Source organism: Selaginella moellendorffii, unplaced genomic scaffold, assembly GCF_000143415.4.
Source record: "Selaginella moellendorffii unplaced genomic scaffold, v1.0 SELMOscaffold_4, whole genome shotgun sequence".
Lineage (NCBI taxonomy): Eukaryota > Viridiplantae > Streptophyta > Lycopodiopsida > Selaginellales > Selaginellaceae > Selaginella > Selaginella moellendorffii.
The window spans coordinates 1,524,274-1,549,231 of NW_003314265.1; the positions used below are offsets into that span (position 1 = coordinate 1,524,274).

General features: G+C 49.3%; 7 protein-coding genes across 8 annotated transcripts; 3 read left to right on the top strand and 4 right to left on the bottom strand.

The window, feature by feature from the left end:
- Nucleotides 1-2,867: 2,867 nt before the first annotated feature.
- On the bottom strand, nt 2,868-4,878 carry LOC112344344. 2 transcript variants are annotated; one of them, XM_024668856.1, is made up of 4 exons: nt 4,568-4,878; nt 4,356-4,510; nt 3,544-4,271; nt 2,868-3,485 (listed from the first exon to the last, which is right to left on the bottom strand). In XM_024668856.1, the coding sequence occupies exons 3-4, from the start codon at nt 4,266-4,268 to the stop codon at nt 2,999-3,001; spliced, it is 1,212 nt and encodes a 403-aa protein (XP_024524624.1). In that variant the 5' UTR covers nt 4,269-4,271; nt 4,356-4,510; nt 4,568-4,878; the 3' UTR covers nt 2,868-2,998. The 2 variants fall into 2 exon arrangements, with proteins under 2 accessions (XP_024524624.1, XP_024524623.1); XM_024668855.1 differs by having other exon boundaries at nt 4,356-4,519.
- Nucleotides 4,879-6,058: 1,180 nt separating this feature from the next.
- LOC9654554 (protoporphyrinogen oxidase, chloroplastic) lies at nt 6,059-8,442 on the bottom strand. The gene is made up of 10 exons (XM_024668854.1): nt 7,987-8,442; nt 7,756-7,941; nt 7,602-7,686; nt 7,406-7,553; nt 7,277-7,357; nt 7,053-7,224; nt 6,841-7,000; nt 6,685-6,788; nt 6,302-6,629; nt 6,059-6,214 (listed from the first exon to the last, which is right to left on the bottom strand). Exons 1-9 carry the CDS (start codon nt 8,419-8,421, stop codon nt 6,330-6,332), a joined length of 1,671 nt encoding a protein of 556 aa, XP_024524622.1. The 5' UTR covers nt 8,422-8,442; the 3' UTR covers nt 6,059-6,214; nt 6,302-6,329.
- LOC9654555 (protein PELOTA 1) lies at nt 8,397-10,451 on the bottom strand. The gene is made up of 16 exons (XM_002964425.2): nt 10,401-10,451; nt 10,256-10,338; nt 10,122-10,197; nt 9,992-10,066; nt 9,882-9,938; nt 9,783-9,828; nt 9,655-9,730; nt 9,515-9,590; nt 9,428-9,460; nt 9,311-9,379; nt 9,153-9,259; nt 9,028-9,100; nt 8,934-8,972; nt 8,784-8,878; nt 8,628-8,734; nt 8,397-8,566 (listed from the first exon to the last, which is right to left on the bottom strand). Exons 1-16 carry the CDS (start codon nt 10,449-10,451, stop codon nt 8,493-8,495), a joined length of 1,137 nt encoding a protein of 378 aa, XP_002964471.1. The 3' UTR covers nt 8,397-8,492.
- Nucleotides 10,452-10,563: 112 nt separating this feature from the next.
- On the top strand, nt 10,564-12,518 carry LOC9654556 (phosphoglycerate kinase). The gene is made up of 8 exons (XM_002964022.2): nt 10,564-10,833; nt 10,887-10,959; nt 11,011-11,266; nt 11,322-11,480; nt 11,532-11,726; nt 11,817-11,954; nt 12,011-12,240; nt 12,306-12,518. The coding sequence occupies exons 1-8, from the start codon at nt 10,671-10,673 to the stop codon at nt 12,457-12,459; spliced, it is 1,368 nt and encodes a 455-aa protein (XP_002964068.2). The 5' UTR covers nt 10,564-10,670; the 3' UTR covers nt 12,460-12,518.
- LOC9655659 lies at nt 12,511-13,972 on the top strand. Its single transcript, XM_002964023.2, has 8 exons — nt 12,511-12,728; nt 12,779-12,948; nt 13,017-13,110; nt 13,174-13,284; nt 13,347-13,436; nt 13,531-13,619; nt 13,676-13,731; nt 13,796-13,972. Exons 1-8 carry the CDS (start codon nt 12,552-12,554, stop codon nt 13,915-13,917), a joined length of 909 nt encoding a protein of 302 aa, XP_002964069.1. The 5' UTR covers nt 12,511-12,551; the 3' UTR covers nt 13,918-13,972.
- A 3,140-nt stretch (nt 13,973-17,112) lies between these two features.
- LOC9655661 (nucleolar and coiled-body phosphoprotein 1) lies at nt 17,113-18,963 on the bottom strand. Its single transcript, XM_002964426.1, has one exon. The coding sequence runs from the start codon at nt 18,961-18,963 to the stop codon at nt 17,113-17,115; it is 1,851 nt and encodes a 616-aa protein (XP_002964472.1).
- Nucleotides 18,964-19,465: 502 nt separating this feature from the next.
- Nucleotides 19,466-24,944, top strand: LOC9654557 (histone-lysine N-methyltransferase ATX4). The gene is made up of 22 exons (XM_024668853.1): nt 19,466-21,515; nt 21,576-21,631; nt 21,682-21,883; nt 21,935-21,985; nt 22,040-22,108; nt 22,158-22,207; nt 22,259-22,351; nt 22,412-22,550; nt 22,604-22,700; nt 22,758-22,857; nt 22,903-23,027; nt 23,083-23,228; nt 23,284-23,388; nt 23,439-23,503; nt 23,558-23,804; nt 23,864-23,941; nt 23,996-24,058; nt 24,111-24,200; nt 24,264-24,350; nt 24,424-24,498; nt 24,558-24,661; nt 24,768-24,944. The coding sequence occupies exons 1-22, from the start codon at nt 19,851-19,853 to the stop codon at nt 24,847-24,849; spliced, it is 3,789 nt and encodes a 1,262-aa protein (XP_024524621.1). The 5' UTR covers nt 19,466-19,850; the 3' UTR covers nt 24,850-24,944.
- Nucleotides 24,945-24,958: the final 14 nt, after the last annotated feature.

A 24,958-nucleotide genomic window follows, 5' to 3' on the forward strand; every position in this document is an offset into this window, starting at 1 on the left:
TGTTTGACAAGAGACTTAGCTTAGTTAATTGTGATCATCTCTCTCCTCTCATTTCTCACAGTTGTGACTTATTTCTCATGGCTTGGAGGTGTATGTCAATCATATCATGCCCTAATATAAGCATTATGCTTCAATTAATTGATTGCATCTTTTATTTCTTGTGGCCTATTTACAATGTGGTGCCCTAATCTAATGTGGTGGCAAGTGTGATCAATTGGAGCACAATGATGAGTGTGATTAATTGGAGTGTAGTGGTGAGCATGATCAATTGGAGCATGGTGGCAAGCTTGATCTATTAGAGTGTAGATGCAAAACATTTCTTTAGGTACTTAGGGTGTTGAGTGTAGTGATTTTTGGCATTATAATGGTTAGTTGCATTGCAAATCGATAACATAAGTTTTTTCTTTTTGGGTTTTGCTCCTTAATTTAAGTTTTGTGGTTGTTGTAGTGATTGTGTTGTGGTGCATTATAATGCAACGGTTATACATAAATAAATAACTGATTTATGCCCATTCCTCTCCAATGCATGTACTAATATGTTTCTTTCCATAGCTAAGAAGCAGAGAGTTTTGCAACAATAGGAACAATATGCACCTGGGTATATGGCTATAATGTGGCAGTTTGCTAACTTGCTAGGTCTAAACACTTGTATTATCTCATTGATGCAGACGCACTTTTGAGCAAGCCTTTTGCTAGTATGTTTTGAATTTTAAAATGCATGTGAAGTCATTCATCTCATTTATTATGTCAAGCGTCAGGAATTAAGGCATTGTTGTGCTAATTGAGGATAGTAGGCTAGTAGAGTTTGCATGTGGGGATATTGTTTATATACCTTTGCACATCTATGTTTTTGTGTGTTTTTCAAGAGAAAAATTTATGCTCTATTGGACCAGGCACTAGGATTTCTTAAGCATAGCTTTGGTGGCAATATTTGCTGATATACAAGCTCAAGATTGAAGACCATGTTATCCTCTTTTCTCCCAATATAGCAAGTGTGTGTGTGTGGGGGGTTTCCATGCAACCATGCAAGTTACAAAGCCAACAACACAAATAGAGGATGATGTTGTGGAGGAAGGTGAAGAGGGAGTGGCAAAAGAGCATCCCACTACCATGGAGATCCCAGAAGAAGTAGTGTTAGATCCCAAGAATGCAAAAGAAGTAGTTTTATAAGTGTAAGATGCCAAACCAGAAAAAGTTTATGTCACTATGGATGGTGTGATCATAATTTATGATATGTAAACATTACATTGAACCCTTTGCTTCTTTTTAGATTTTTATTTCTTTGCATGGTTGCTACCACAGCTACAATGCAATTTTACATTGTGTAGTGTGAGATGGTGGACAAATGCAAGCTGGTGGTTGAATGCAAGGTTGTCAATGAACACGAAGTGGTAGAGAAGGACCTTCCTCATAATGTTATAGAGGAAGACCCTTCATGCGGGCACAAGGTGATGGTGGAGGAGACCCCATGTGGTATGGTAGTGGAGGAGGTTGGGCCTCCTCGTGAAATAGACACCCCAAGCTCACAGGTGTATGGTTCATATGATGAGGCTATATTTCATGTGAAGTAAGGAAAGAGGCTTTAGTTGAGGTTCCTTTAGCCAGCGAGCTAATGATGAGGAGGATGCTCCAGCTAACAAGGGAACACTCCTCACTGCATAGTGGTTCTTAGTGAAGAGGTGGAGGTGCCATGCAATAGCCTCCATGAAATAGAGGCTCCAAGCCTCCTTGTGAGCATGAGGATCTATGAAAGCTTCTTTATGAGTAAGAATTGAAGGCTTATGCAAGATAAAGCTAATCCACTTTATGGTTTGTTGTTTTTAGGATAGACAAGATCACCATCTCAATGGAGTCTAAGCACAAGTCATCACCCTAATAGTTTATGTGAAATTATATAATACATTGTTAAAAGACTTGTATACTATTTATATTTAAATTCTTTTATCATAAGATTACATTACTATTATAAACTACAAACTTGAAATTCTAAACAAGTTGGATCAAGTTAATAGTGCCTCACCTAATCATGCTCTTAAGAGTCTAGAGGTGGGAACCTTCTGTGGGAAAAAAAATTTAACAATAATGATTACTGAATGTTACTTCTTAGATATTAAGTCAAGTTTATTATAAATTGGCTTAGCCTACATTTTCAAGCTCTTTTTTAAGATTAAGTTTTAAAAAGTGAATAAAATTATCACTCTCTATAGCCTTCTATACAATAGGGTGGAGTGGAATACTTTAGAAATTCTCTCCACTCTATTGTAATAATTCTCTGTCTTTATGATTATAGAATTAGAAAAATTAATTATATTTTCCAAGTATTAATTTGAGAATAAAATGGTATTATATAGCCCATTGTCTTTATTAATTTTCTCCAGATGTACTAATATGAAAAACTATATTTTAGTTATAGTTAATGATAGTAGACATTGGTGCTCTATATGCATCCACATATTCGTTTTTATGCATGCCTGCAACCTCCGCCTTTAGGTCAATTTAAACCTGGGTCAAGTTTTATTTTATAACTCGCCATAACCTTTATGATAGGCTTTACTAAACTCTATTCTCCACTACGTTTTGCCCTTTACCTTTATAGCCGGAGAAGATAGGTGGAATACACTCTAAATACAGACCCATTGCTGCCCCGCGAAACTCCAAAAATTCACCCGCTATCTATCGAGCAAGAGCAGAAATCATCTGGACTACATGTAGTGATCTGTACAGAAGGTAATCTCTTGGTATTCATGGAGCCCTGGTTCTCTGGGTGCGGCAATTCACTAAGAAGGCGGAGAGAACTCGCCTTAAGTCTTGCTTACGCGCGTGAAGCACGCAAGGATTTATTCTTGCCGGCGAGCAAACAAACCGTGTTTTAAATAGGATTGAATTCAATGATTAAATAACTCAAGACATTAGATTGAAAACTAAACCAATATATATACCACGTGATTTGCGATTCATTTGATATTCACAGATAACAAAGGAGGTAAGAATCGAGCCATCAGAAGGCAATGAGAATCCAGCCCATGGTGCAACCAAATACCAAGCCAGCACCCGCGAGACTAACTCCCAGAGCAAATGCCAGTCCCACTGTACATCCCAGTACCATCGAGTTATCTGACTGCCTGCTGCGTTTCTTAGATCTCATGCCTTCTTGGTGCTGTTTGCTGGGATTGCTGGAGCGCTTGAGCGAGGAGCTGTGCTGCTGGTCCATCTTATCAAAAGCAGCGTCTTCATCTTGGGGCCATTGCTCTCCTAGCTCTTCTTCCTGTCGCCTAAGAATCGAGTTCTCTGCCTCTAAGTATCTGACCCAGTGCTTGTATGTTAGCGACACGGACGCCTCCCGGAAGAAGAGCTTTAGGAGCTGGTCTCTCTCCGATACCGCCTCGGCTGCCCGCTTCTCGGCCTCCCTGGCTCGTGTCTGCGACCGGCAAAGGGCCTCCCCGAGCAGCTCCGAGTCCATGTTCTTCCAAAACATAGCGTCATTCCTGGAATTGAGAAGTATGAAACACTAGCACACGAAAAAATAGTGGGAGTGTAAGTTACCTCTCTTCTTCTGCTGTCGGTTTTTCTTGAGAGATCTCGACTGGAGTCGGGATTTTGCTCTTCAGTTTCGGATCCAAAGCTCCAAGGCTTCGAAACGCCAATGACGGTGCGGACGATGGTAGACCGGGTGTTGCGAGCTTCTCCCCCCCACCACCATGGAAAACATCCTCCTTCATGGCCGAAGGTCTCAGCAAGCCTTTTGCTGCCGGCGAGAGAGGCGGCGGCAAGTCACAGTTTCCCATATCCTCGGAAGACTTCCTCGCAATGAGAGCTGCCAGTTCGCTTTTGTTGGCGTGTCGCCACCTTTGGCCCATCACCTCGAGATTCTTGGCGGATAAGCTGCAGCTCACGCTCGTCTTCTCGGCTAGTGACCGGTCCTTGTCAAAATCTTTTGCATCGGTGGTGCACGTCGATGGCGAATCTATAGCTTGCCAGTCCGACTCGAGTGACTTAGTCCCCGCCTCTGCTTCCAGGCCCAAGCTTTTCTTAGATGGCGATCGATCACCGTCGTTTTCCATGTGAAAGTGGAAATCTAGCTTCCTGTCCGGCAAGAAGTAGTGCGAGCTGACGGCACTCCACCCATCGCTAAGCTCGTATTTCCCTCCTTGTGCCTTTGTCTTATAGGCCTCGTCGTCCGGCTTTGATGATCGCTTGGCGTCCTCGTGGAGTAAGTAGCAAGTGGCGGCTGTTCTGTGCCAGGCGGTCCTCATCTCCGCGGCGGCCATCTCCTGCAGCACGACGATAGTGTCACGTTTGGTCCTTCCAAGGAGGAAGAACAAAAAAAAAAAACTATCCAAAAGGCTGGAACTTACTTAGAACAGTGACCCGCAAGAAAGCACTGACCCCGACGAGAGTCGCTGGCACGTCAAAAAATTTCCCAAATGCTCGGGCGGTAGAGTGTCAGGGAAGGAATAATGTCATTGCCTTGGCTTGACGAGCAGAATCGCGAAGCGAAATCGCGACTACCCTACGCGAGCTAAAGAAAGAGAAAAATCGCGACACGAGATCTAAGATCAGATCTAACCTGGAAAAGGTGCGCACCACGAAATTCTAGAGGCGTGGGGCGGATAGCGCTTCATCCCCGTGCCATCGCGAGCTGATAAACCCTAAATTCGCCATGGATACTTGTCCTCCTAAATTGCCTTCTTCGCTCGTATCGCATGAGCGCGGAAAAGAAAAATCCCCAATTCCTGTCATATGACATTCGCTTACGTGTCAGATGACGTGTCTTATCATCTGAACCCTCGATAATATCCTCATTGTTTTTTATCCACTGACCAATCTCAAGGACACAGCGCAAAAGTACATTATGTTATCCTAATCTTTGGCTTTAATCACGGAGCCGCTATTTTCTCCGGGTGTACTTTGTGCACTCGATTCATTAGTGTCAAAGCCTGTGTCACACACGCAAAAGAAAAAAGCGAAGGAATCAGTCAAGGAAAATGCGAAGTTTGCAAGCTTGAGAACCTTTGTGAAGATGTGGCAAATCATGCCGATCGGGCAGAACATGAGGCACAGTATCAACGAATGGCGAGTTTCAATGTTGTGTTCCAGCCCTTCGAGATAGATTTGTCTGGAAACAAGAGTTTAGGCGAGGTATGAAAGTGAATTCACAGAGTACCTCCCTACGAATAGATCAGCAGCAAGAAGATGCACCCAGGCGGATGCAACGGTTACTGTGCTGGCAAACATTTGAGTAATCCCAGCGAGCTGCAAGAAGTTTTGTTAGAATTTTCCTTTTGGCTGAAAGCTGAAAGTACCTCTGGAAGGTAGTGCTTGGTTGCAAACATGTAGTGTAGAGTGTTAGGCGTCCAGGAAATGGATAGAAGATAAGTGTACATGGCTCCGAGGACGACGTGAGGGATGTTGCTTTCAATCACACGCTTTGTCTGGAAAAGAAGATGTGAGTTAGCTAAGCTACAAAACTGAAATCTTAGATCAGCTCACCCAAGTTTTCTTTGGAGCCAGAATCATGATGGTGTAGAAGGGCATCACCAGCGTTGTCGCAAGCGTGAAGAGCGTGGATGAGAGTTGCACTGTGCTTGTAACTGCTTGGACAGGCACTGGACAACACCAAACTCTAAGAACAGTTGCAAGAGACGAGAAAGATGACTCACAGGATGCGGAGATTTTATGGGGCCGACTTTGCCGCTTATGCTGGAACTTCGTCAGCTTGGATGAGAACAGTCCGCGACTTGGAAGTGTGGCAAGTGGAGGAGATCTAGTAGATCGAGGTACCATCTTTGAAACACAAAAGAGAAAAGCGTTAGAAAACGTAATTAAAGCGAGGAAACATCTGTTTCTTGCCTGGATCGCTGAACAGCCATTTGCTCTGTATGGAACGAATGTTAGCAATCGAAGCTACGCAACACCAATCTTACTGACCTGTGCTGCGCTAGAACGATCTCCATTCTTGACTATAGACGAACCTCTGGTAGTCTCTTCCTCATGGGCTCCAAGAAAATGGAATGTAGCAAAGCCCCAGCCGCTTGAATGGCAGCGCACTGAGAGAATCTGAAGCACGATACCGCACTGTGAAATTTTTCTTGACAAATTGGAGGAATATTCGAACAAAATCGATAAGTGGAGATAAGCGTTGCCAGCTTCCCATTGGGTAGAGACTGTACTGACAGACCACCTTGGCAACATCACTCACGATCGCTTGCGTTGCCTGAAAAAAAATTTGTCAAACATCTTCAGTCCGCGAGTGCTGTTGACAGTTACAACTGAAAAGAATCGCTTTCAAGACATTGCGTACCTTCCAGGATTGCGGGGAGACATAGAGGCTAAGATGGTAGAACTTGCGCCAAGTACTTGGACACGGTCTCGGCAGTTTCATACGCTCCTTCTACGCATCGACCAAGTGCAACACCCGCAACGTAGTTACCTCCCAGGAAAATTCCCTCGACTCCAGCATTCCTCAGACCAAACCGAGCTGCTTCAACATGATCCAGGTGGCCTACTGTGAACTGCGGTATTGCTCGAGGCCACAACCGAACACCAAGAACTTTCGGTGGCTCCGCGTCTTGTTTCAAGAGCATCTTACGGAGATCTCTATCCACTGCCTCCACTATAGCATCATCTTCCTGCGACGCATATTATGTATTACGTTGTAGGCGATAATGGATCTGCGGCACAAACCTTCATTGATATTTGCATGTTGGTGGCACCTCCTATGTAGTTCAGTAAGAGAACACGGCCTTGGGGAGCACGGCCTGGAAAAAGAGAGGAACTGTAGATAGTTCCTGCAACAGCAAACAAAACATTTAGTCCTGCTCGAGAAGCCAAGAAACTCACCTAAAGTTTCTACTCCTTGGCTGCGAGGGTGAAGTTGGCCAAATCCACTCAAAACTCCATTGGACAAGCGATCTTCTCGAATGGCTGATTTAGGATACGATAAAGTTACTGCCACAACTGGAGGATAGAATATCTCTGAGAGGGCATCAGAAACTGCAGGCTGAAACACAATCGTAAGAAACGTTAGCAAAAAAGCATTTGAAATAGCTTACGGAAACTGGTCGTAAAATCTCACTAGCAACGTAGGATGGAACTGTGAGGACGACAGATTTTGCCAAAACAGCCGTGGTTCCTTCTGGAGTATCATAAACAAGTGTATAGAGGCCCGCGGATGTTTTCTTCACAGACAAGAGCTTCCACTTGAGCTTTATGCTATCGCCAAGCCTGAACACAACAACCGTAATTGTGTCAAAGCACACCAATTGTAATTGCTTACTTCGATGCTATAGCCTTGGGAAGCGAGATGAGACCCTTGCGAAATGATCCAACAGTTTGACCCTTTGGTTTCGGCAGTCGCCTACAACGAAAATGAAATCTCAGAGAGAACTGCTTTAATCAGACTTACTCATCACGAGGCGGAGGGGGATTCTTCTTCTTGTCCTGTATAAGCTTAATAGTTCCCCCGATGATGCTTCCACCTTGATCTTCCAGCTTCCATACTTTCCCGAATGCAGCTTTCATACTCAATTTCGAAGGATCACCAGCATAAACGCCTGAAATCCAACTAAGAGGAAAATCTACGTCAATCAAATAGTACTCACCTGAACAGAAAGGTTCGATCAGCCTCTCAAAGACTTCATCACCTAGGTTCCGACGAACAAACTGCTCTACGGATTCTTCACCACCCTGCACGAACAGAAAATAATGAATACCGTTTATTAAAAGAAAAACAAACAGAGGATACACTTGACATACCGGAGCTGGAGGCCTCAATCCAAGAGCTCCCAGGCCAGCTCGTATCTTTCCCGCAAAGCTCATAAGATCAAAAAACGGAAGATCGCCGAGCCCCGCTGGTACTTTGCGAAGCTGTCCACCCCACAAAACAAATCGAGGAGCATCGGGGTCCCCGAGAACAAGCTCGTCTTTCAGTCCGCTGTCAACCTGCAAGGAATATCAAAACGCGAAGAAAATCAAGAGACTACGTACCGCCATGGTGAGCATAGAATCGTTGGGCTGGAAGCTGTTCGGTCCTTCCTCCCACAAATATCCATCCGACTCCAGCGTCGTGATATTTCCCCCTACTCTCTCCCTTGCCTCGGTCACCAGGATGGAGCTAACCGGCAGGCCGTGCTTCGTTGCTAGCGCCTGTGCTGTGCAAAGCCCCGAGATCCCAGCTCCCACTATCACGCAATCCAGGGACTTTCCCTCGGCGGAGCGCTCGGACACCGAGGGCGGGCTCACTGCTGGCTGCTTTGCGATCACTGGCACTACTGTCCTGCCGGGGGACGAGAACTTCCGGCATTGCTGCTGGAAGATTTTCTGCCTGGCCCTGGAGGTGGAGGAGGTGTGGCGCCTGCATTGGAGTACCTGGTGAGGATGAGGGATGTGGAGAGCTGTTGGAGCAACTTGAAACACCTCCATTGCTTTGGCGATTAGGGCTCCTTGGCCCCTCTGTTCCCTATACCATAGCTTTTTAGTCTAAACGAGCGCTTTTATACTTCGAGGTCCTCGAGGTCGGGGAGGGGATAGCGAAGGATGGCGGCAATGCCGGTCATTTGCGCCAGTTCTGCGAGAAAACGATGGAGACAGTGAGTGAGAAGACCGAGAGGCGAAAGGGAATTTCTTACGTTCGCCGGAGACGTGCATCGAGGAGAAGACGTGGACGTTTCCACCCTTTTCTTTCACTGACTCGACGAGCTCGACGTACCTTGTTCTCGTCGGAATGTCCGCGTTTCTGAAAGGAAAGACATCGTACGAGGAAAGAAGTTTCACAGCTCGTTTACCTGAAGAGTGCGTCAGTGATGAGAAGCGTCTGGACGGCGAATCTGTCGTGCGCTGCTGACACATGAGCGGGGCCATAAGTCGCTCGCAGAGGGTCCTAGTGAAAAAAAAAAGTGTCGGCGTGTCGCCAATATACAGAATCATTCACTCACTGTAGATAGCATGTTGAAGAACTGCTCCAAGGCCCGGACCTGCGTGTAAGTAGCTTACATAAGTAGCTTGCATTGGAAGTCTTAACAAGTGTACCTCTTGGGCCGCTTTTGTATCTTTGATTCGAGAAGCAACAGAGGGCGAGCTAAGGACTTCTTTAAGTGAGTGCCTGCAGCCACCAACTGAAAAAAACCAGTCTTTACAAGACGCGAAAACCTTACTTGTAGGCGGATGATGAGTGAGCTAGAATGAACTTCGATTTGTTTTCAATGATAGGCCTGATCTCCCTCCTGGTGCTCTCAAGGTTGATGTAATCAAAGAACTGGTCCTGGAGAACACAAGCAATGAGTTGCGTGATAAAACACAGAAAAGTGCAAACCTTCGTAAATCCAGGACTAGCAAGTATTATGCAGCGGATCAAAGTGAAGTCTACGCTTCTTAGTAGCGCCTGTGAGCATAATTTTTCAGGAAATGTTGAAGTTTAGAGACGCCAAACCTGAAATACGTTCTCGAAGAATTTGTTCAGCGCCTGCAGGACACGGGTATCAAACCCAAATACACTTCATGAGCAGCTAATAAAAACCTTGTCATATCCGGCAATCGCTGCACCACGTTTGCGAGGAATAGAGGCTTCCACACGTGCCTTGATTGTTGTCATGCTGTAAAAGGAAAAAACAGAGGAGTGAGCACCTGGAAGCTTAAATTTAGGAAAAGAAGCTATACTTTTGACCTACAAGGCAGATGTGTGCTAGCCCCTCGTCAATCAGCACCGCTACTACATCGGCATTTGCAGTAGGATCTACAAACAAATCGCTTCTAAAAACGTCGCATAGTTTCAGAAGAACACTCACCGGTAGCATTTTTTAGCAGCTCCAGAGCCCAGTTGTCCCATATAGTCTTCACAACGAGGAGTTAATTTCCAACACACAGAAAAAAAAATCGTCAAGTACCTTGGTCAGCACAAAGGCTCTTTGGAGGTCGATCTCCAGAGTGTGATACGCACCGAGCTGATATAAACAAAAACAAATGTAGAATGTAATTCTGCTCGACACGAGCTTACCTTGACATGGTCGTTTTCAGTGAGATTTTTGCCACGAATGCGCAGGACCGAAGCGATATTGTCGAACTCGGTTGCCTGTTACCAATGCGAAAAAGTCTAAAGGACATTACCAAAGTTGCAATGGTATCACCTCCACAAGAACTTCTAGTTTCAATCGGACCCTCTCTGCGTCCCTTCCACCGCTTGAATTCTCACGTTGTACCTTTCTGGTGTCAAGGATCGCAATGAGGACACAAACAGGAGATTCTACCCTCGAAATTCTACCTCATTGTGACGGCGGAGACCTGATCATCCTTTGCAATGAGATTATAGGCATTCCAGAGATCGTCGTCTTCCTCTGGAACGAGCTGCAAATCCCACAGAAGAAGGCGAATGGATTGATCCAGCAAAGAATGCCGAGTGATCTAACCTTGACGGAGCCGGAGCCATCGGCGGCGATCCTCTTCTTGAGGAGCTTCATCCTCCCTTAAACCCTAGAATATTTTCTCACGTACGAGCATGTCATAGCGGTACACGTGGAGGAGAGGGAGAGTGCTACGTGGCGATGCATTGCTGTGGTGTTGGCGTGTTGCTTCCAGGAGAGTTTTCCATTTGACGGTTTAGCTATAGAGATTTTCGAGAGGACAGAGGAGCGAAGAAGCGCGACGATCGATATCGATCGATAGGTTTAGCTAGAGCAATGGCGCCATACCTACCCGAGAGTGGGATGAAGGTAGGCTACAGCGTCGACGACGAGAGGGAAGCGGCGCAGCAGCTGGATCCGAGCTTGCCCTTGCTACAGGACGCGGATCTTAGGGACAAGATTGTGCTTCTTCGCGTCGATCACAACGTTGTCAAGAAAGGTGAGGACGATCGCAATCGTTTGGATGTGATTTCTAGATTTCGATTCTTCTAGGGAGAGTCCAGGACCAGTACAGGATCGATGTTACTCTGGCGACTATGTATAACATTGTGGAACGCGGAGGAAGGTAAAGTTTAGCTTGAAGTTCCTCTTTCATTCTTCTACCCTTTTTTTCTAGGCCGATTATCATGACTCACATTGGAAGGCCTTTGGACAAAAAGACTAAAGCTATCACCGTGAACAAGGACGATGCTGTGGATGCCGTGGTTGCCTACTTGCAACGCAAGCTCCGTATCAAGTTCGTGGTTCCGCAGTTCCACATAATCGAGCCCGAAGGAATCGTGGATATCGACACTTCCGTGAACTGGTTGATCCACGACTTGAAGGAGGGCAAGATTGGAGGGATTTATCTCCCAAACACTCGTTGGTTTGCTGTAAGTTCTATGAGCTTCATGGTTCTTTGAGTTCATTTCTTAAGTTGTGACACAGGGCGAGGAAGATAAAGGAGACAAGCGTGAAAGATTCGTGATCCAGCTTGCTGGTCTTGCGGATGTTTATGTTAATGACGCGTTCGGTTCGTGGCAGCCTCATGCTTCCACATATCAGATTACAAAGCTACTTCCATCGTATGCTGGCCTTTGCCTACAAGTAAGCATTTCAATCGCTTCTTTCTTATCTGAACCCGTTTCTTGAATGCAGGATGAACTCTTCAACGTAAAACTAGTGCTCAATCCAGCAAGACCCTTCGTCGCTGTGGTGGCGGGTGCAAAGTATGACACAAAGATCGGGCCCCTCAAGGAAATATACAAAAAGGTCGACAAGCTCATCTTGGGAGGTTTAATATTCAACACATTCCTGTGTGCAAAGTATGGCTTCAAGATTGCTGGGGTGGAGGTATGGACGTCGAGCACATTCTCTTTGCTGTCCACGCTGTTGGTTTTTTCTCTTCTAAAACTTTTCGGTGCGATTGTTGTCACTGTGTAGGACTCGGACATTGAGCTCGCCAGAGAACTGGTGGAACAGGACAAGAACGAGAAGAAAATCGTTGAGCTGCCATACGTTGTTGAGTCGGACGTTACGGATGGTCGCCACGAGGGAAAGTTTCGTACCATCTCGATCAAGGTAAGTTTTCTTGCTTGCTTGTCGATCATATCCTAGTAACTGTGATCAATGAGCAGGATTCCGGCTCAAAAGAGTTCAAGTACGTGGTCGATGTGGATCCAAAGTCCTTTGAGGAAGGCGCGGTTCTGGAGGCGCTAACCTCCGCAAAGACGATCTTCGTCAATGCGGTCATGGGGCTCGTCCCTCACTTCTGGCAGGGAACCCGCAAGATGGACGAGGTGATTGATCGCAACCGAGAGGCTCAAAAGTTCTATGGAGGAGGAGACACCTTACAGGTCTTCAAGAGGTACGTTACCCGAGACGAGTTCTTACAAAGTTTCTCTAAAATTCTCTTGTTGGTTCAATGCACAGCTTGCTTCCGGGGATTTACCACGAAGCCATGGACAGTCCGAAGTACTATCTCTTCACTGGCGGTGGAACAGTGCTCAAAGTGCTCGAAGAGGGCGATCCATTTGGCTTGGATATCGTGAAAGCTCTAGTGGAGAACAAGCGACAGCGAGCGTAGAAGAATGTATCGCTTTAACCGATAGAAAATAAAAATAAAACAAAGCATTCATGTAAAAATAATTTTTTTCTTGCTTCCTTCCTACTGGAGCTATGGAGTCAGTGACAAATCCTTTGCTGCCAGAGCCCTGGTACCCGCGAAGAGTAGCGGTAAAATTCCAGGCTAGAGCAGCGAAGCCTAGATTTGTAACTAGGGCAACGATGAGCAAAGATTTGCTCGTGGTCGGGCCCGGGCGGCTGGGGCGATTGATTGCCAAGCATTGGGCCGAGGTGTGGAAATTGTCGCTAGAATTTCTCCAAATCTTGTGTGTTCTCGCCAGGAAAACCGGGGTAGCGCTAGAATCGTGGGGCAGACGAGATCCAGCAAAGAACACGACGCATTGCGCGCGCTTGGGATCGAGCCGGTTGTGAGGGACGCCGCCACGGCCGAGCGCTTCCCTTTCGTGGTGTTTTGCGCTCCTCCTGACACAGATTACGCGCTGGAAGTGAGGTAAGCTCTTGGGAGATCCTTCCTCTTGGGAGAAATTGTTCTCGACTTTGCGATGGGATGGATGATAGGAGAGCTGCGGAGAGATGGAATGGTGAGGGATCTTTGCTCTTCACTTCTAGCAGCGCGGTCTACGATTGCTTCGACAATGGTTTGTGCGTGGAGGTGAGAGAACTAAATTTCTTTTGAAGTGGATGAACTTAAGAACACTATTTTTTTTTCGATTAGTCCACTCCCACAGTTGCCAAAGGAAGAAGTCCCAGGACTGATACGATTCTAGCTGCTGAGGAGGAGATTCTCAAAGTCGGAGGGAACGCTGTGAGATTGGCAGGACTTTACATATCCTTTCTCGCAAAGTTCTTCGCGATTTTCGATTGTGTTGCCTTGACTTAGCTCGCCACAGTGCTGATCGAGGCGCTCATGCTTACTGGCGAACTTTCCCGGTTATAAAAGAGCGACCGGATTGTTACATCAATCTCATTCACTATGAGGTATCCTTTCGCTCTCAAATTCTTAGTTTCTCGTCTTTCAAGCGTTTCTCCTTTCGCATTCTCTCGTATTCTTACTTTGTCTGTGTGTTTTTAGGACGCTGCTACTCTGTGCGTGGCCATACTTGGAAGAACGGACTTCCGTGGTCGCGTTTTCATGGGCTGCGACGGCACTCCAATGTCAAGGTGGGATTTTTCGTGAAGCTTTTACGAGAATTCGCTCTGGAATTCCTTTGAAACAGGCAAGAGATCATGGACGTGGTGTCCAAGAACCAAGAATGCAAGACAACTTTCACTGGTACGAACGACTCAGCTGCTTGTTCTTCCGATTTTGCTGATCGAGTTCTTCTTGTGCTGTCAAGGATCTGATGGACCTCTGGGCAAGAAGATGGATGGATCCAAAACTCGCGAAGAACTCCACTGGCAGCCCAGATACAAAAGCTTCGAGGAATTCATGAAGCTTCACTCCGCTGTGACTGTGTAAACATTTGCTTGCTCCGGCCGTAGATTGTTGAAATCCAACGGTCTGCGCTTGGACACGTTGACTTTTTGTTGGCGCGAGATGGTTACAAACATCGGACGGTCTCATCAATCTTCTCGGCATCGACGGACGAGAGTGCGACCACGTGGACCTCCGCCAGCTGCAGGATTTGTGGATTGAGCGGCCGGGATGCGCCAAAAGAAATGCATGACGGGTCGCGGCGACGTGCCGGATCGCGCCGTCCGATTCGCCCCCATCCAACGGCCACGACATTCCCTGCTCTAGCAAAAATGCACAACGCAACACCCAGAACAAAGGAAGACACCACAAGAGGAGAAAGAAGAGTTTTGCGAAGGAAGCAAAGCAGCGAGGGCAAGGGGCTTGCAAGGGCGTCGCGCGGTGGCGTGCCCTGGCTATGGCGAGGGTTTAGAATCGTCTTGCGGACGATTGAGGGAGCCGCGGCGCTCATTTGCCAATCCGGATAGTTTGCTCGTCGCAGGTATGGTGGATTCAGATTCATCCGCCAGCGCTCCTCGTCTCCATCGGCGCTCCAAGCTGCATTGAAAGATCCCAAAGAAAATCTGGTTGCCAGGGAAACCATTTCTTCCCCAGGGCTTGGGATTCGCCATCGGGATCTTTGCGCGGATCGATCTTTCTTGCCCGGCCGTGCATCGCCGGGTGATGCATTCCTCGGGCGGATTGTAGGATCGAGTCGGATTCCCAGGGCCAAGACCAGCGGCAAGGCACGCACAGCCGAAATATTCTGGCAAGGGAGGCTTTGCAATTTGGGATCGAGAGGGCGATGGCCGCGGATCGCTACTACTGCTGCAGCGAGGATGTGTGCGAGGAGAAATTGGCATTCCGGAGAGCAATGGCAAGGCGGGCGGAGAAGGTCCAATTCGACAAGCATCCTTCGTCGATCATCCAAGAACCGACGCAATCGCAGGAGGTCGCCGCGATTCATCAAGAATCGCAGCAGCGGCAGGAGCTTTTGGAACCATCGGCGTGGAGGAGCAAATCCAGTGCCGCCGATGGGATGAATTCTTGGAAGATGGCTGCAAGACGGGCTATGGTGGTGGATCATCATCGTCCACAGCAACACCGCCAGGTCGGGGATGATCAAGAGCCGGTCATACCGATCTCCAATCCTGGGGCAGTGGCAGCGACGGTGGTACCAGCAGCGAAGCAGTACCACAGAAATCTAGCAGCGGCAGTGGTGATCCAAGATCCTCGTCCCACCGGCGTTACCGTGCCTCGCAACCCGGTAAACGCAGTGGTGCGTCACCCCGCCGCCGCGGTGGTACCGCGCGTCCACCGCGGTGTCACCGCGGTGCTTCCATCCTACGTCGCGGATATCAACCTGGGCAGCAAGAGGTACCGCGAGAGTATGGACTACGCTCACTTGGGCTGCAGGCATTTTGTTCCTTGCGACGATCGCGACGATCTGGAGGAGGCCAAGCCGAGCGCCACGACGGTGTCGACGATGGTCTCGGTGCCCAGCTCCAATCAAAGGGCGATGGCGATCAAAGCCAAAGTCGGGGGAGCCGTTTTGGCAAGGTCGATGGTTCCGGAGGATCGGGATCAGTACAGGCAGGGGCAGGAGAGCGCGATCCAGGTTTGCGGTTTTCCGGGCAGATCGGGTGTTGGGCATTCGCAAGATCGTCATCCAAGGGCGGATCCTTCTGGGGTTAAGAAGAGCAAGGAGGTGGAGAAGGAAGAGGATCAGAGCGCCGGCGCGATGGGAATTGATCGGCAGGGCGGTATCGCGAAGAAGGTGGATGGCTGTTCTTCGTCGGGTGAGGTGGCTATCTCCCAGGTGACAACTTGCGGCGTGGAGAGCTCCGACAGTGGCAATGGGTTGGATCAGGAGCTTGGGCAGGGGGAGGAGCATCAGCATTTGGCGAGGAAGAGCAAGAGGAAGAAGGTGATGGAGGAGAAGTTCTCGGGGGATGCGAGAGCTAGGTCGGGCGATCAGGCCCTGGCAGGGAAGTTGGAATTGGAGGGCGTGGGCGACGAGATGGATGATCCAAACCCTGCGGAGGCGATGTCCGAGGCGCTGGACGTGCTGGCGGAGGCTGCCATTCAGGCGTCGTCGTCGCCACCACCAGCAGAGGATTGCAGTGTGGAGATGGTGGAGATCTCCAGCGACGAGGAGAAGGTGGATGAATTGGGGAGGAGGATCTGGAGGAAGGCGAGGTTCGTGCATGGCGAGATCCCGTTTGTGCAGAAGAGGGTCGTGCGGAGGTGCCCGCGGCCGGGCAAGGTGGCGATGCAATTGGAGGTGGGATCGGATTGGGGATCCGGCAAAAGGCCCGGGGTGCGAGCGTCGCAGCGCAGGATTGAGCAGCAGCAGCAGCAGCAGCCGCGCAAGCTCCTCATGGCGGATGCGTTTGAGTACGGTGTGGTCCGAAAGAAATCCAGGAATGAGGATCACCAGGAGCATCGGCCGGGCGTCAAGAGGAATGCTGCTGCTGGCGAGCTCGCGAATTCGAAGAAGAAGAAGAAGGCGACGACGACGACGAAGACGAAGAAGGGCGCCGGGGTTCATCAGAGAAAGAGGGACCTGAGCACAGTGGTGAGGGAGTCCGCGACGATTCTCGATCATCGCCGCCATCTCCAGCTCGTGGGCGATGGCGATGGCGATGATCATGGAGAGCACCTCGAGGCCGCGGCGCCGGTGCCAGTGGTGGTGGTGGAGGAGGAGGAGGAGCAAGAGGAGGAGGAGGAGGAAGAGCAAGAGGAGGAGGAGGTGCAAGATCATGGTGGTGGCGACGACGCATTTGGTGGTGCCCTGATTCGATCCAAGCGTGGGAGAAGCCAGAATCTGCCGCTGCGGTTCCAAGGCTCGGTGCTGGGGAATTGGAAGAAAGGGAGGAAGAGCAAGCCCTTTGGAGCAAGGTAGTGGTCCATGGCATGGATGGATTTTCACGCGGATGATAGAGAGGTGGTATGTAGAAATCGTGAAATCGTGTACAGGGAAGGAGGAGGGAGCTACGCCACCACCAACACAGGCCCGGAGAGATCAAACTTCTTCTTCTTCCTCATCTCTTTCGTTGTTTCTCGTTTGGAATTTTTGTAGCGATCATACCAACAGATTTGAAAGATACAAGTTTAAACCATTTGCAAGGAATGCTTCTCTGATCCATACACAAATCTTCCTTCTTGATCGATGTTTTTGTTTCTCTCGCTTGGTATAATTCACTTGGTTTCTTTCCTCGTTGGCTTCTTCACCTTGTTTACTACCACCGAGTCTCGTAGCCTCGTCGGTAAAGCTCGGGGTCTTCCACGCTTGGATCGAACGAGTGGAGCTTTCGTGACAACGAGAGATTCGTCCTCTTCTTCTTCTTCTTCCTCCTCTTGTTCTCCATCTCCTTGCTCTTCCTGTTCGTCATCGCCTCGTCTCTCTTTTCGGCCAGCTTTGATCGCGGCTCGAGCAGCTGCTTGTTCTTGGTGGCCATTTCGAGCTTTCGACTGGCTTCTCCTCGGCTGCTTTGGTTCCGGCTGCTGTGGCGTGCTGATCGCAGTGAGAGATCGCTTTTTCGTTGACGTTGGCCTTGTCGTCGTCGTCGTCGTCCCCACCGTCGTCCCCTGTTGAGGGTGGTGTCCATTCCTGCCCTTTGGCGGAGCTTGCCGGCGATGGCTTGCGACTGGAACGATCTGGTTCTGCTCCTCCTCCGAGCTTTTCTTCCTAAACGCGCTCTTGGTATGCCTGGAGGATTTCTTTTGTACAATCCAGACACCCGTGTGCACGAAAAACGCTCCCTTTCGTTGCTGCTGCTGCTCTTGTTGCTGTTGACGATCCTGTTCCTGCTTTTGTAAGCTTTCCTGCCTGGCCGAATTTCTCGTCGGTTTCGGAGCTCGCGAGGCCGATGAGTTCCGAGTGTTGGCGGTTTGAGCCGGACCATCCTGAGCTCCAGCCCCGGCGTCCCGCGCTGACGATGAAGTATTGAGCTGAGCTCCAGAATTAGATATCCTGGACCCAAGCCTGGTAGCCTTGGCCGGAGCATCACCCTGAAGTGCGTTCATCAGAAGATCCAAAGGCCTCGTTCGCAGTTTCCGGCCAGAAGTGCTTTTCCCTGCTTTGGCTGGAGATTCCGGTACCAAGCTCTTGCCTGCCAGGCCACTCGGTTTGAACCCTCCGTTCGATTCAGTGGCCACGGCTGTTTTCCCAGTCTGTGAGTCAGAGCTCCCTTTCTCAGATGCCGAATTCGTGGAGCTCAAATGCTTCACGGTCGAAACTTGCGGTGGAACTTGGTCCTGGTTTGGCAGCTCTTCGTCAGAAGAGTTACGTAGAATCCTTCCAAATGCCAACGGAGGACTGTGAGCGAAAACGTTGGTCGCTGGAGGCTTGAGGAATCCGGCACCGGATCCAAAACTCACACTCCCAAGCCCAGAAAACAGTGGAGTCGGCGGCACTGCCTGCTGCTTGATAAAAGGTGACGGAAGTTTGCCACCCTGACTATCTTCCTCTCGTCTTCCACTGCTGGAAAATGGTGACGACGAGCTCGCTTGGAAAAGCTTGGTGGGATCTGCAAAGGCCGTTCTAGGGGCCGGCATGAGTTCCTCGTCCGTCGTCGTGGAGAGATCGTTCCTTTCACTGTCCAGATGATGTGCATTGCCGGAAGAAGAATTCGTCCGTGACCCCATTAAGTTGGAAAGATCACTTGGGCTGCCCCTCCCACCATTGTGGAAATGGTTTCCCTGTACTCGCTGGCCACTGCTATCATCACTCCTCTTCTCTCCAGCGAGAAGCAAAGCGCTGGGTTCTTCTTGTTTGCACAGTTGCCACTCGTCTATCACCGGCGGAGCTAGCGGGCAATTGGGCTTCATTCCAATGGGAGGCCTCCACACCGCGGGGGCTTGCCTCTTGGAAACCATGGCTTCTTCCTCGGCACCGGAGCTGGATTGATAGCGCCCGCCGCCGTGGAGCTCCTCCAAATCGGCCGCCTGGCGCTTTCCCTCGGTGAGCAGATGCAGCAGCTCGCCGGAAGGCCGCCATAGCTGCTGCTGGTATTGCTCCTGCTGCGCGATCACGCGACTCTGCATCATTCTCACCGGGAATCGCAGTAGCCCTGCCCTCCCTGCCCTGGCCTCCTCTAGCGCATCGATCTGCTGCTAGACAATGTGGCTGCTATCTAAGAACCCTAGACCTGCGCCGCGCATTTGGATTTGGGAACGTACACTGGATATTTTGGATGCGATTCCCCCCCCGGATGGAGAGATTGCCGCGCCGGATCAAGGAGAAAACCTATCGCCGATCCAGGTGCTCGGCTCAATCGCCAAGGACATCGTCGTCCCACTGCAACAAGCAACACACACATGACAAGGCCCGTTGGATGGCCGATCGAACGGCTGGGCGCTGGTGCAAATCATGGCCGTCGATCTAGACTCCCGGAGAATAAATCCGACGAACGGCGGCAACCCGCGGGCTCGCGCAGATTCAAAGGCCACGTGGCGATCCGGGATTGGTCTCACGGCTGGGGAATCCTGTGGCCAAACGTCCATCGTCTTCCCCACAAAGAAATTTAGATAGATAGGCCATAAGCAGGAATTCGCGAGCTAGGGCGTCCGGGGAGTGCGTTCGTGCTGCTGCGAGCTGGGGCGCGGACGTAGCGGAGGCGATTGCGCAGCGGCGCGATCGAGGTGCGTGGTCGATCGATCCAAGAGCTTCGTAAAGCCCTAACCCTAACCCTAACCATTGTTCTTCCTCTGGACGTGACGCGAAGCCTCGCCTCGCCTCGCCTCGCCTCCAGATCGGATGATGGAATCGGGCGTCTGGATCAGCGCGTGAGGAGGAATTCGCAGGGATTTTCAAGCTGGAGACGCCATCGGCGCTTTGCTCGTCCCCGGCGTCGGAATGCTGGCGACCCCCGGACGCGCAGCAGCAGCAGCAGCAGCAGCAACAACAGGTTCTAGGGGCAGGATTTCAGCAGGGAATGGCACAGCAAGGGGCGGTGCCAGGATTCCAGCCGGGAAATTCACAGGGGATACCGCAGGGTAGTGGTGTTAGTGTCGTCTCACAGGGGATACCAGCGCCGAGTAGTGGTGTTCTACATCCAGGGCAGGGATTAGCGCCGACGCTGCGGACTCCAGCGTTCCAATTGCCTCCCTATCCTCTCCCAGCTGCGTGTCAAAGGATGACGACCCAGACGATGCTCGATAAGATCAGCGAGTGTATGCAAAAGCTACATTCCAAGCCGGTTCTAGCTCCAGCTCCAGCTCCGGGGATGCCATGGCCGGGGATTCCAGGGACGCCGGTGTTCTTCCGCCCAAACGGCCGAGTCGGGGAGACTGTTCATGTGGCGCGAAATACCATGATGCTGCCATTGGACCCCAGGTATGCTGGAATTCCCCGGGGGCCGTCCGGCCCAGTGAAGCAGGCTTTGAATGGCGTCGTGAGCGCCGGGGCTGTAGCGGCGAAGCAGCAAGTGGTGAATGGAACCAGTGTTGGTGCCATGTCTCTGGAGCGCATGAGGATGAATTGCCTCGAGGGCACTCGGATGGTGACGGTTCCAACACCGCAGAGTGGTTTGCCGAAGCCGAGAGGGAAGAAAAGGGCGAGGGAGGCGTCCTGTGGCTCGGTTTGTGTGAGCAATCAGCAGTGCCCGTTAGAGAATCCGGTGGGGAAGACGAAAATTCTGATTTTCCATCAAGACGGCAGCAAGGCGAGCAAGGTGGTGGATTTCATACCCGGCACAGGGAAGTGCACTGGTGGAATCCCTTCAACCAAGATAGGCCAAGCTCCTTCTCCGGACGGTGTTACAAAAGTTGATAGCGAGGCGTCAAGGGATGGCAAGCGGCAGAGAGTGGAGAGCAGGGAGTGCGTTCTAGCGCGGATGCTGATCAACAATTATCCAGCGGCCGAGAATTTGTTACTAAGTGCGGTCCATAGAGCAACAGGCTCAAGCGTAGCGGAAAAAGTCGCTGAAGACGACAAAAGGGCGCAGGTGCCTGGCACCAGAGCTGCCGGTAAACTCCAGTCGAAGCGAGCCGAGGCGGCGGCGAGCAAAGCCGCTGAGGAACTGAAAGGTGGGAAGAAGCAGGAAGCAGAGTCTGTGGAGTCTTCGGTATCCAAAGAACCGGAAGGTCCCCTTATTCAAACGAAGAGAGGCAGGACTCAAACCCGTCCAGTGTGGCTTCGAGATTCGGTAGTGGAGCCTTTGAAGAAGCCAAAAGACGAAGCTAAGACGGCCAAGCGGGAAATGACCCCGAAGTGTAAGAAACCAACGAAGGCACGCGCGGATGCAAAAGCTACTCAGCCTGTGAAGCGAGCAAAGGACGTGGAGAGTGACTCAGAAGACGATGAGATATCAGCTCGTAAGACGCAGAAGATGAACTGCTTGTTATCGACAAACCAAGAATTTGACGAGCCGGAGGCCCAAGATTATGACAGTGATGCAAGCGACATGTCTGTGGCAACAATAATGGCTCAGCATCTAGCAGAGAAATTTGAGGAGGGTGTCATTGTGTGGGCAAAGTCTGGAAAAAGAGCCGATCTCTTTTGGCCGGCAAAGGTTGTGAAGTATCCACCAGCGGCAGTTCAAAGTTCTCGTGTCCCAAGCTCCGTCTGCGTGATGTTCTTCGGGACTGGAAAGCAGCGGGTAAGCATTTACTTTTTCCAGTCTCCAGTCCAGATTCTGACGTGTTTTATTTTCTAAAAGGAGTTTTCGTGGGTTCAAGGGAGCATGATATTTCCATTCATGGATGAGCTCGAAAGGTGTGTCCTATCCTTTGCAAGTCTTCTCAATTCAATTGATCATGTGCCAGGTATCAAAATCAAACTTTGCAAGAAGATGAAGAAAAAGCCTTCGGCTCTGCAATGGAGGAGGCTATACTTGCGGAATCTGGTTTTGAGCAAGAAGAAGTTGAGAAGCAGCTGGTTGTCTGTGAAGCTAAACCCGAAACATCAACTAGTGATACCGATCAGCCTCTTCTTGAAGACGTTAATAATTTTGCAGAAGAAGATCAGGTACGTCTTGAATATTCACTTTGTCGTGCCTAAGAACGGATACCTGAACAGCACTGCAGCGTGTGTACAGAACCCCGATCCTTGTTCGAACAAGTTTCTTGGGTAAGAAGTTTCTGTCTTCCTGGATTCCTTTTCTAATTAACTTTTTTTTTTCAGGTCCGTTGTGGTGCTTGTCAAGTCTGGATGCATGCAGCCTGCGTAAAAGTTAGCAAGGTGCTATCGAAGGTATCTTGTGATATTTATTTTTGTCAATCTCACTTTGTCAATCCGGCAGACTGCTTCTTCTTACACTTGTAACATATGCAAAAGTAAAACACGGCAAGGGTAACAGATTTTTCTCGTCTTTCACATATTGCATTGCTAACCGGAGTTCAGGATGCTGGCGGAGTGGAACACCTATCTCATCCCTGAATGTTTAATTGTTTACTGCGGAACAAAAGAAGCTGAGTATCGACCAAAACGCCACGAGTAAGCTGGAATAACTCTGTTTATTGTGCTTGATTTTCTCAGTTTTCTTATGTCCAACAGGGTCTTTTGTCAATGTGAACTATGTGGAGATGGTAAATTCATGCCCCCATCAGAGTGGGAACGGCACGCAGGCTGTAAAAGCAGACGGTGGAAATCAACTATTAAGATAAAAACCACACAGCAGTCTCTTTACTTATGGGTGAGTGTAAGGGGCTTGGAAACATATAATTCTGAAAGAGCATACACTTGCAGCTTCAAAGAATGATTGAGAGTGGCGCACCAGGCATCGGCTACAACTCGCACAATGTTCGGAAGCTTGCGATGAAGGATTTCACCGCTTGCCTACAGGGTAAGATATTGCGTTTCAATTTTACTCCAGTCTTCATACTTTTTCTTCCTTTGTTAGAGCCGTACACACCGGTAATAGTCAACTGGACGTCAGAAAGATGTGCCGTGTGTCGTTGGGTTGAAGATTATGAATATAACAAGATCATCATTTGTAACAGGTATGACACATTTTCTCACTGTTCTATTCTTAAACTCGCGAGCAGGTGCCAACTAGCTGTGCACGAGGAGTGTTATGGGGTCAAAGCATCCGAAATAAGTAGTTCCTGGGTGTGCCGAGTCTGTCAAACTCCTGACATAGAACGAGAATGCTGCCTTTGTCCAGTAAAAGGTACTTCGTCATGCCTAGACTCTACCGCGATAAAACGTTCGTGATTTTGCCACAGGTGGTGCGCTCAAACCTTCTGATATTCCTGGATTTTGGGTCCACGTTACTTGCGCCTGGTTCACGCCAGAAGTAGCGTTCAAGGATATAAATAAGATGGAACCGGCGGTTGGTCTGCAAGGGGTGGACACCACCCGTTTTTCTCAGGTGTGTTCTCGTTCTGTTTGAACCAGAACAATGCCAAACCTTGTGTGTGTGACAGGCATGTGTAGTTTGTGAACAAGTGCACGGAGCCTGCATACAATGCACCAAATGTCGCACCACATACCATCCTATGTGTGCCTCAAGGGCGGGATATCATATGGAGGTAAAAGCGCTCAGCAAGAGATGGCCGATAACTAACGGGACTTGTTTCAGCTGCAAATATCCAAGAAGAAAAATGTACCGTCTACGAGGATGCTATCATATTGCGCTGCACACAAGTTAAGCTGCCTCCGAATCAATTTTACTTCGCTAAGCACATTTAACTCTTGCAGAACTCCAAGCCCTGATGCATTTCTCCAGTACAATATTACGCAAAAGAAGCCTCCAGCAACCAAATTTCCACTGGTCCCTGTCCCCACAGAAGAAGTTCCCTGCGTTGAGACGGAAAGGCTAGGATGCCTTCTCGCTGCCAACGAACTGTCTCGGAGTCTTGAGATCTCGTTTGAAAAATTCAAGCGCTGGAGGATGCTTCCTGCTGCCAGATGCCAAGCATACAACCCTGATGATACATCTCACAAGGTACGACAGAATTGACATTGGTCGTGTGTTTCTAATATGTGTTTGTGGTGGGATTCTAGAAACCGACTGGAGCTGGGATAGCTTACAGGGTGATGGGATACACCAAGAACTCCCTAGACTGGATCAGCTCACTGAGGGTTTGAGAATTTTTCAGACCTGTCCTCTAAATTCTGATGGTGTACAATGCACAGGACTACCTAGAACCAGATCATGGCGAAGTAATGTCTATGAAGGAGCGTCTGTCGTTTCTACAGGTTCGAACACGTCTAAATTTCCAGGATATATATGTGGCCGTGCCTGGTGCAGAAAACTGAGAAAACGAGAGTTTGCTTTGGTAAATCAGGCATCCATGGATGGGGACTGTTTGCGAGGCGATACATCAAAGAAGGAGAGATGGTAAATCATCGCCCTGCGTACTATTACTTCGAGTTGATTGCTAAATGTCGTTCGCGATGCCAGGTGGTGGAATACAGAGGGGAAAGGATTCGCCGTAGCGTGGCAGACTTGCGGGAAAAGCGTTATTGCTTGGAAGGCAAGCACTGCTATGTAAGTGTACAACCTCAGCCTTCGACTTTTGCTCCCACTCTAACTTTGCATAGACTTGGATTTATAAAACCAGCTGTTCAAGATAAGCGAAGAAGTCGTCATTGATGCAACGGAGAACGGCAACATTGGACGGCTGATCAACCACTCGGTATGTCACTCTTTCTTCCAATGATCATCACGATGTTTATCTTTGTTTTGTTTCCACAGTGCGAACCAAACTGCTATGCGAGGATTGTGAGCGTAGAAGGCGAAGGCGAGAGCCACATTGTGCTGATTGCACGTAAAGACGTCTCAGTCGGCGAGGAACTTACGTGAGTGAGAGAAGATCCAGTTGGCAGAAAAAAGAGAGAATTAGATCTCTCTTCTCTTCTCGTCTCGTGGTTTTCTAATCGATTCTCTTTGGTGTGGCCTGTGTAGGTACGATTATCAATTCGACAAGGAAGACAAGAAGGTCCTGTGCCTGTGCGGCTCGTCACGGTGCCGACGATTCATGAACTAGAAGAACAAGAACAAGAACCAAGAAAAAAAAAATCACACAACGATTCTTTCCACAATTCTTGCCGAGCTGTAAATACACGTGTTTTAACGCCGCCACGTGGCCTGCCAGC

What these genes read in the sequence shown, in the direction of transcription:
- LOC112344344 (XM_024668856.1), bottom strand. Translation starts at nt 4,268, where the DNA reads ATGGCCGCCGCGGAGATGAGGACCGCCTGGCACAGAACAGCCGCCACT. An exon ending in CCGACAGCAGAAGAAGAGAG is followed by an intron (nt 3,486 to 3,543) that starts GTAACTTACACT and finishes TCTCAATTCCAG; the next exon opens with GAATGACGCTATGTTTTGGA.
- LOC9654554 (XM_024668854.1), bottom strand. Translation starts at nt 8,421, where the DNA reads ATGGAGGTGTTTCAAGTTGCTCCAACAGCTCTCCACATCCCTCATCCT. An exon ending in CCCCCTCCGCCTCGTGATGA is followed by an intron (nt 7,358 to 7,405) that starts GTAAGTCTGATT and finishes TTTTCGTTGTAG; the next exon opens with GCGACTGCCGAAACCAAAGG. An exon ending in CCAAGGAGTAGAAACTTTAG is followed by an intron (nt 6,789 to 6,840) that starts GTGAGTTTCTTG and finishes TTGCTGTTGCAG; the next exon opens with GAACTATCTACAGTTCCTCT.
- LOC9654555 (XM_002964425.2), bottom strand. Translation starts at nt 10,451, where the DNA reads ATGAAGCTCCTCAAGAAGAGGATCGCCGCCGATGGCTCCGGCTCCGTC. An exon ending in AACTAGAAGTTCTTGTGGAG is followed by an intron (nt 10,067 to 10,121) that starts GTGATACCATTG and finishes CATTGGTAACAG; the next exon opens with GCAACCGAGTTCGACAATAT. An exon ending in CGATTGCCGGATATGACAAG is followed by an intron (nt 9,461 to 9,514) that starts GTTTTTATTAGC and finishes CGTGTCCTGCAG; the next exon opens with GCGCTGAACAAATTCTTCGA.
- LOC9654556 (XM_002964022.2), top strand. Translation starts at nt 10,671, where the DNA reads ATGGCGCCATACCTACCCGAGAGTGGGATGAAGGTAGGCTACAGCGTC. An exon ending in ATGCTGGCCTTTGCCTACAA is followed by an intron (nt 11,481 to 11,531) that starts GTAAGCATTTCA and finishes TCTTGAATGCAG; the next exon opens with GATGAACTCTTCAACGTAAA. An exon ending in ACCTTACAGGTCTTCAAGAG is followed by an intron (nt 12,241 to 12,305) that starts GTACGTTACCCG and finishes TTCAATGCACAG; the next exon opens with CTTGCTTCCGGGGATTTACC.
- LOC9655659 (XM_002964023.2), top strand. Translation starts at nt 12,552, where the DNA reads ATGGAGTCAGTGACAAATCCTTTGCTGCCAGAGCCCTGGTACCCGCGA. An exon ending in TTGCCAAGCATTGGGCCGAG is followed by an intron (nt 12,729 to 12,778) that starts GTGTGGAAATTG and finishes TGTTCTCGCCAG; the next exon opens with GAAAACCGGGGTAGCGCTAG. An exon ending in TCAATCTCATTCACTATGAG is followed by an intron (nt 13,437 to 13,530) that starts GTATCCTTTCGC and finishes GTGTGTTTTTAG; the next exon opens with GACGCTGCTACTCTGTGCGT.
- LOC9655661 (XM_002964426.1), bottom strand. Translation starts at nt 18,963, where the DNA reads ATGATGCAGAGTCGCGTGATCGCGCAGCAGGAGCAATACCAGCAGCAG.
- LOC9654557 (XM_024668853.1), top strand. Translation starts at nt 19,851, where the DNA reads ATGGCACAGCAAGGGGCGGTGCCAGGATTCCAGCCGGGAAATTCACAG. An exon ending in TGGAAGGCAAGCACTGCTAT is followed by an intron (nt 24,351 to 24,423) that starts GTAAGTGTACAA and finishes TTATAAAACCAG; the next exon opens with CTGTTCAAGATAAGCGAAGA. An exon ending in TCAGTCGGCGAGGAACTTAC is followed by an intron (nt 24,662 to 24,767) that starts GTGAGTGAGAGA and finishes TGGCCTGTGTAG; the next exon opens with GTACGATTATCAATTCGACA.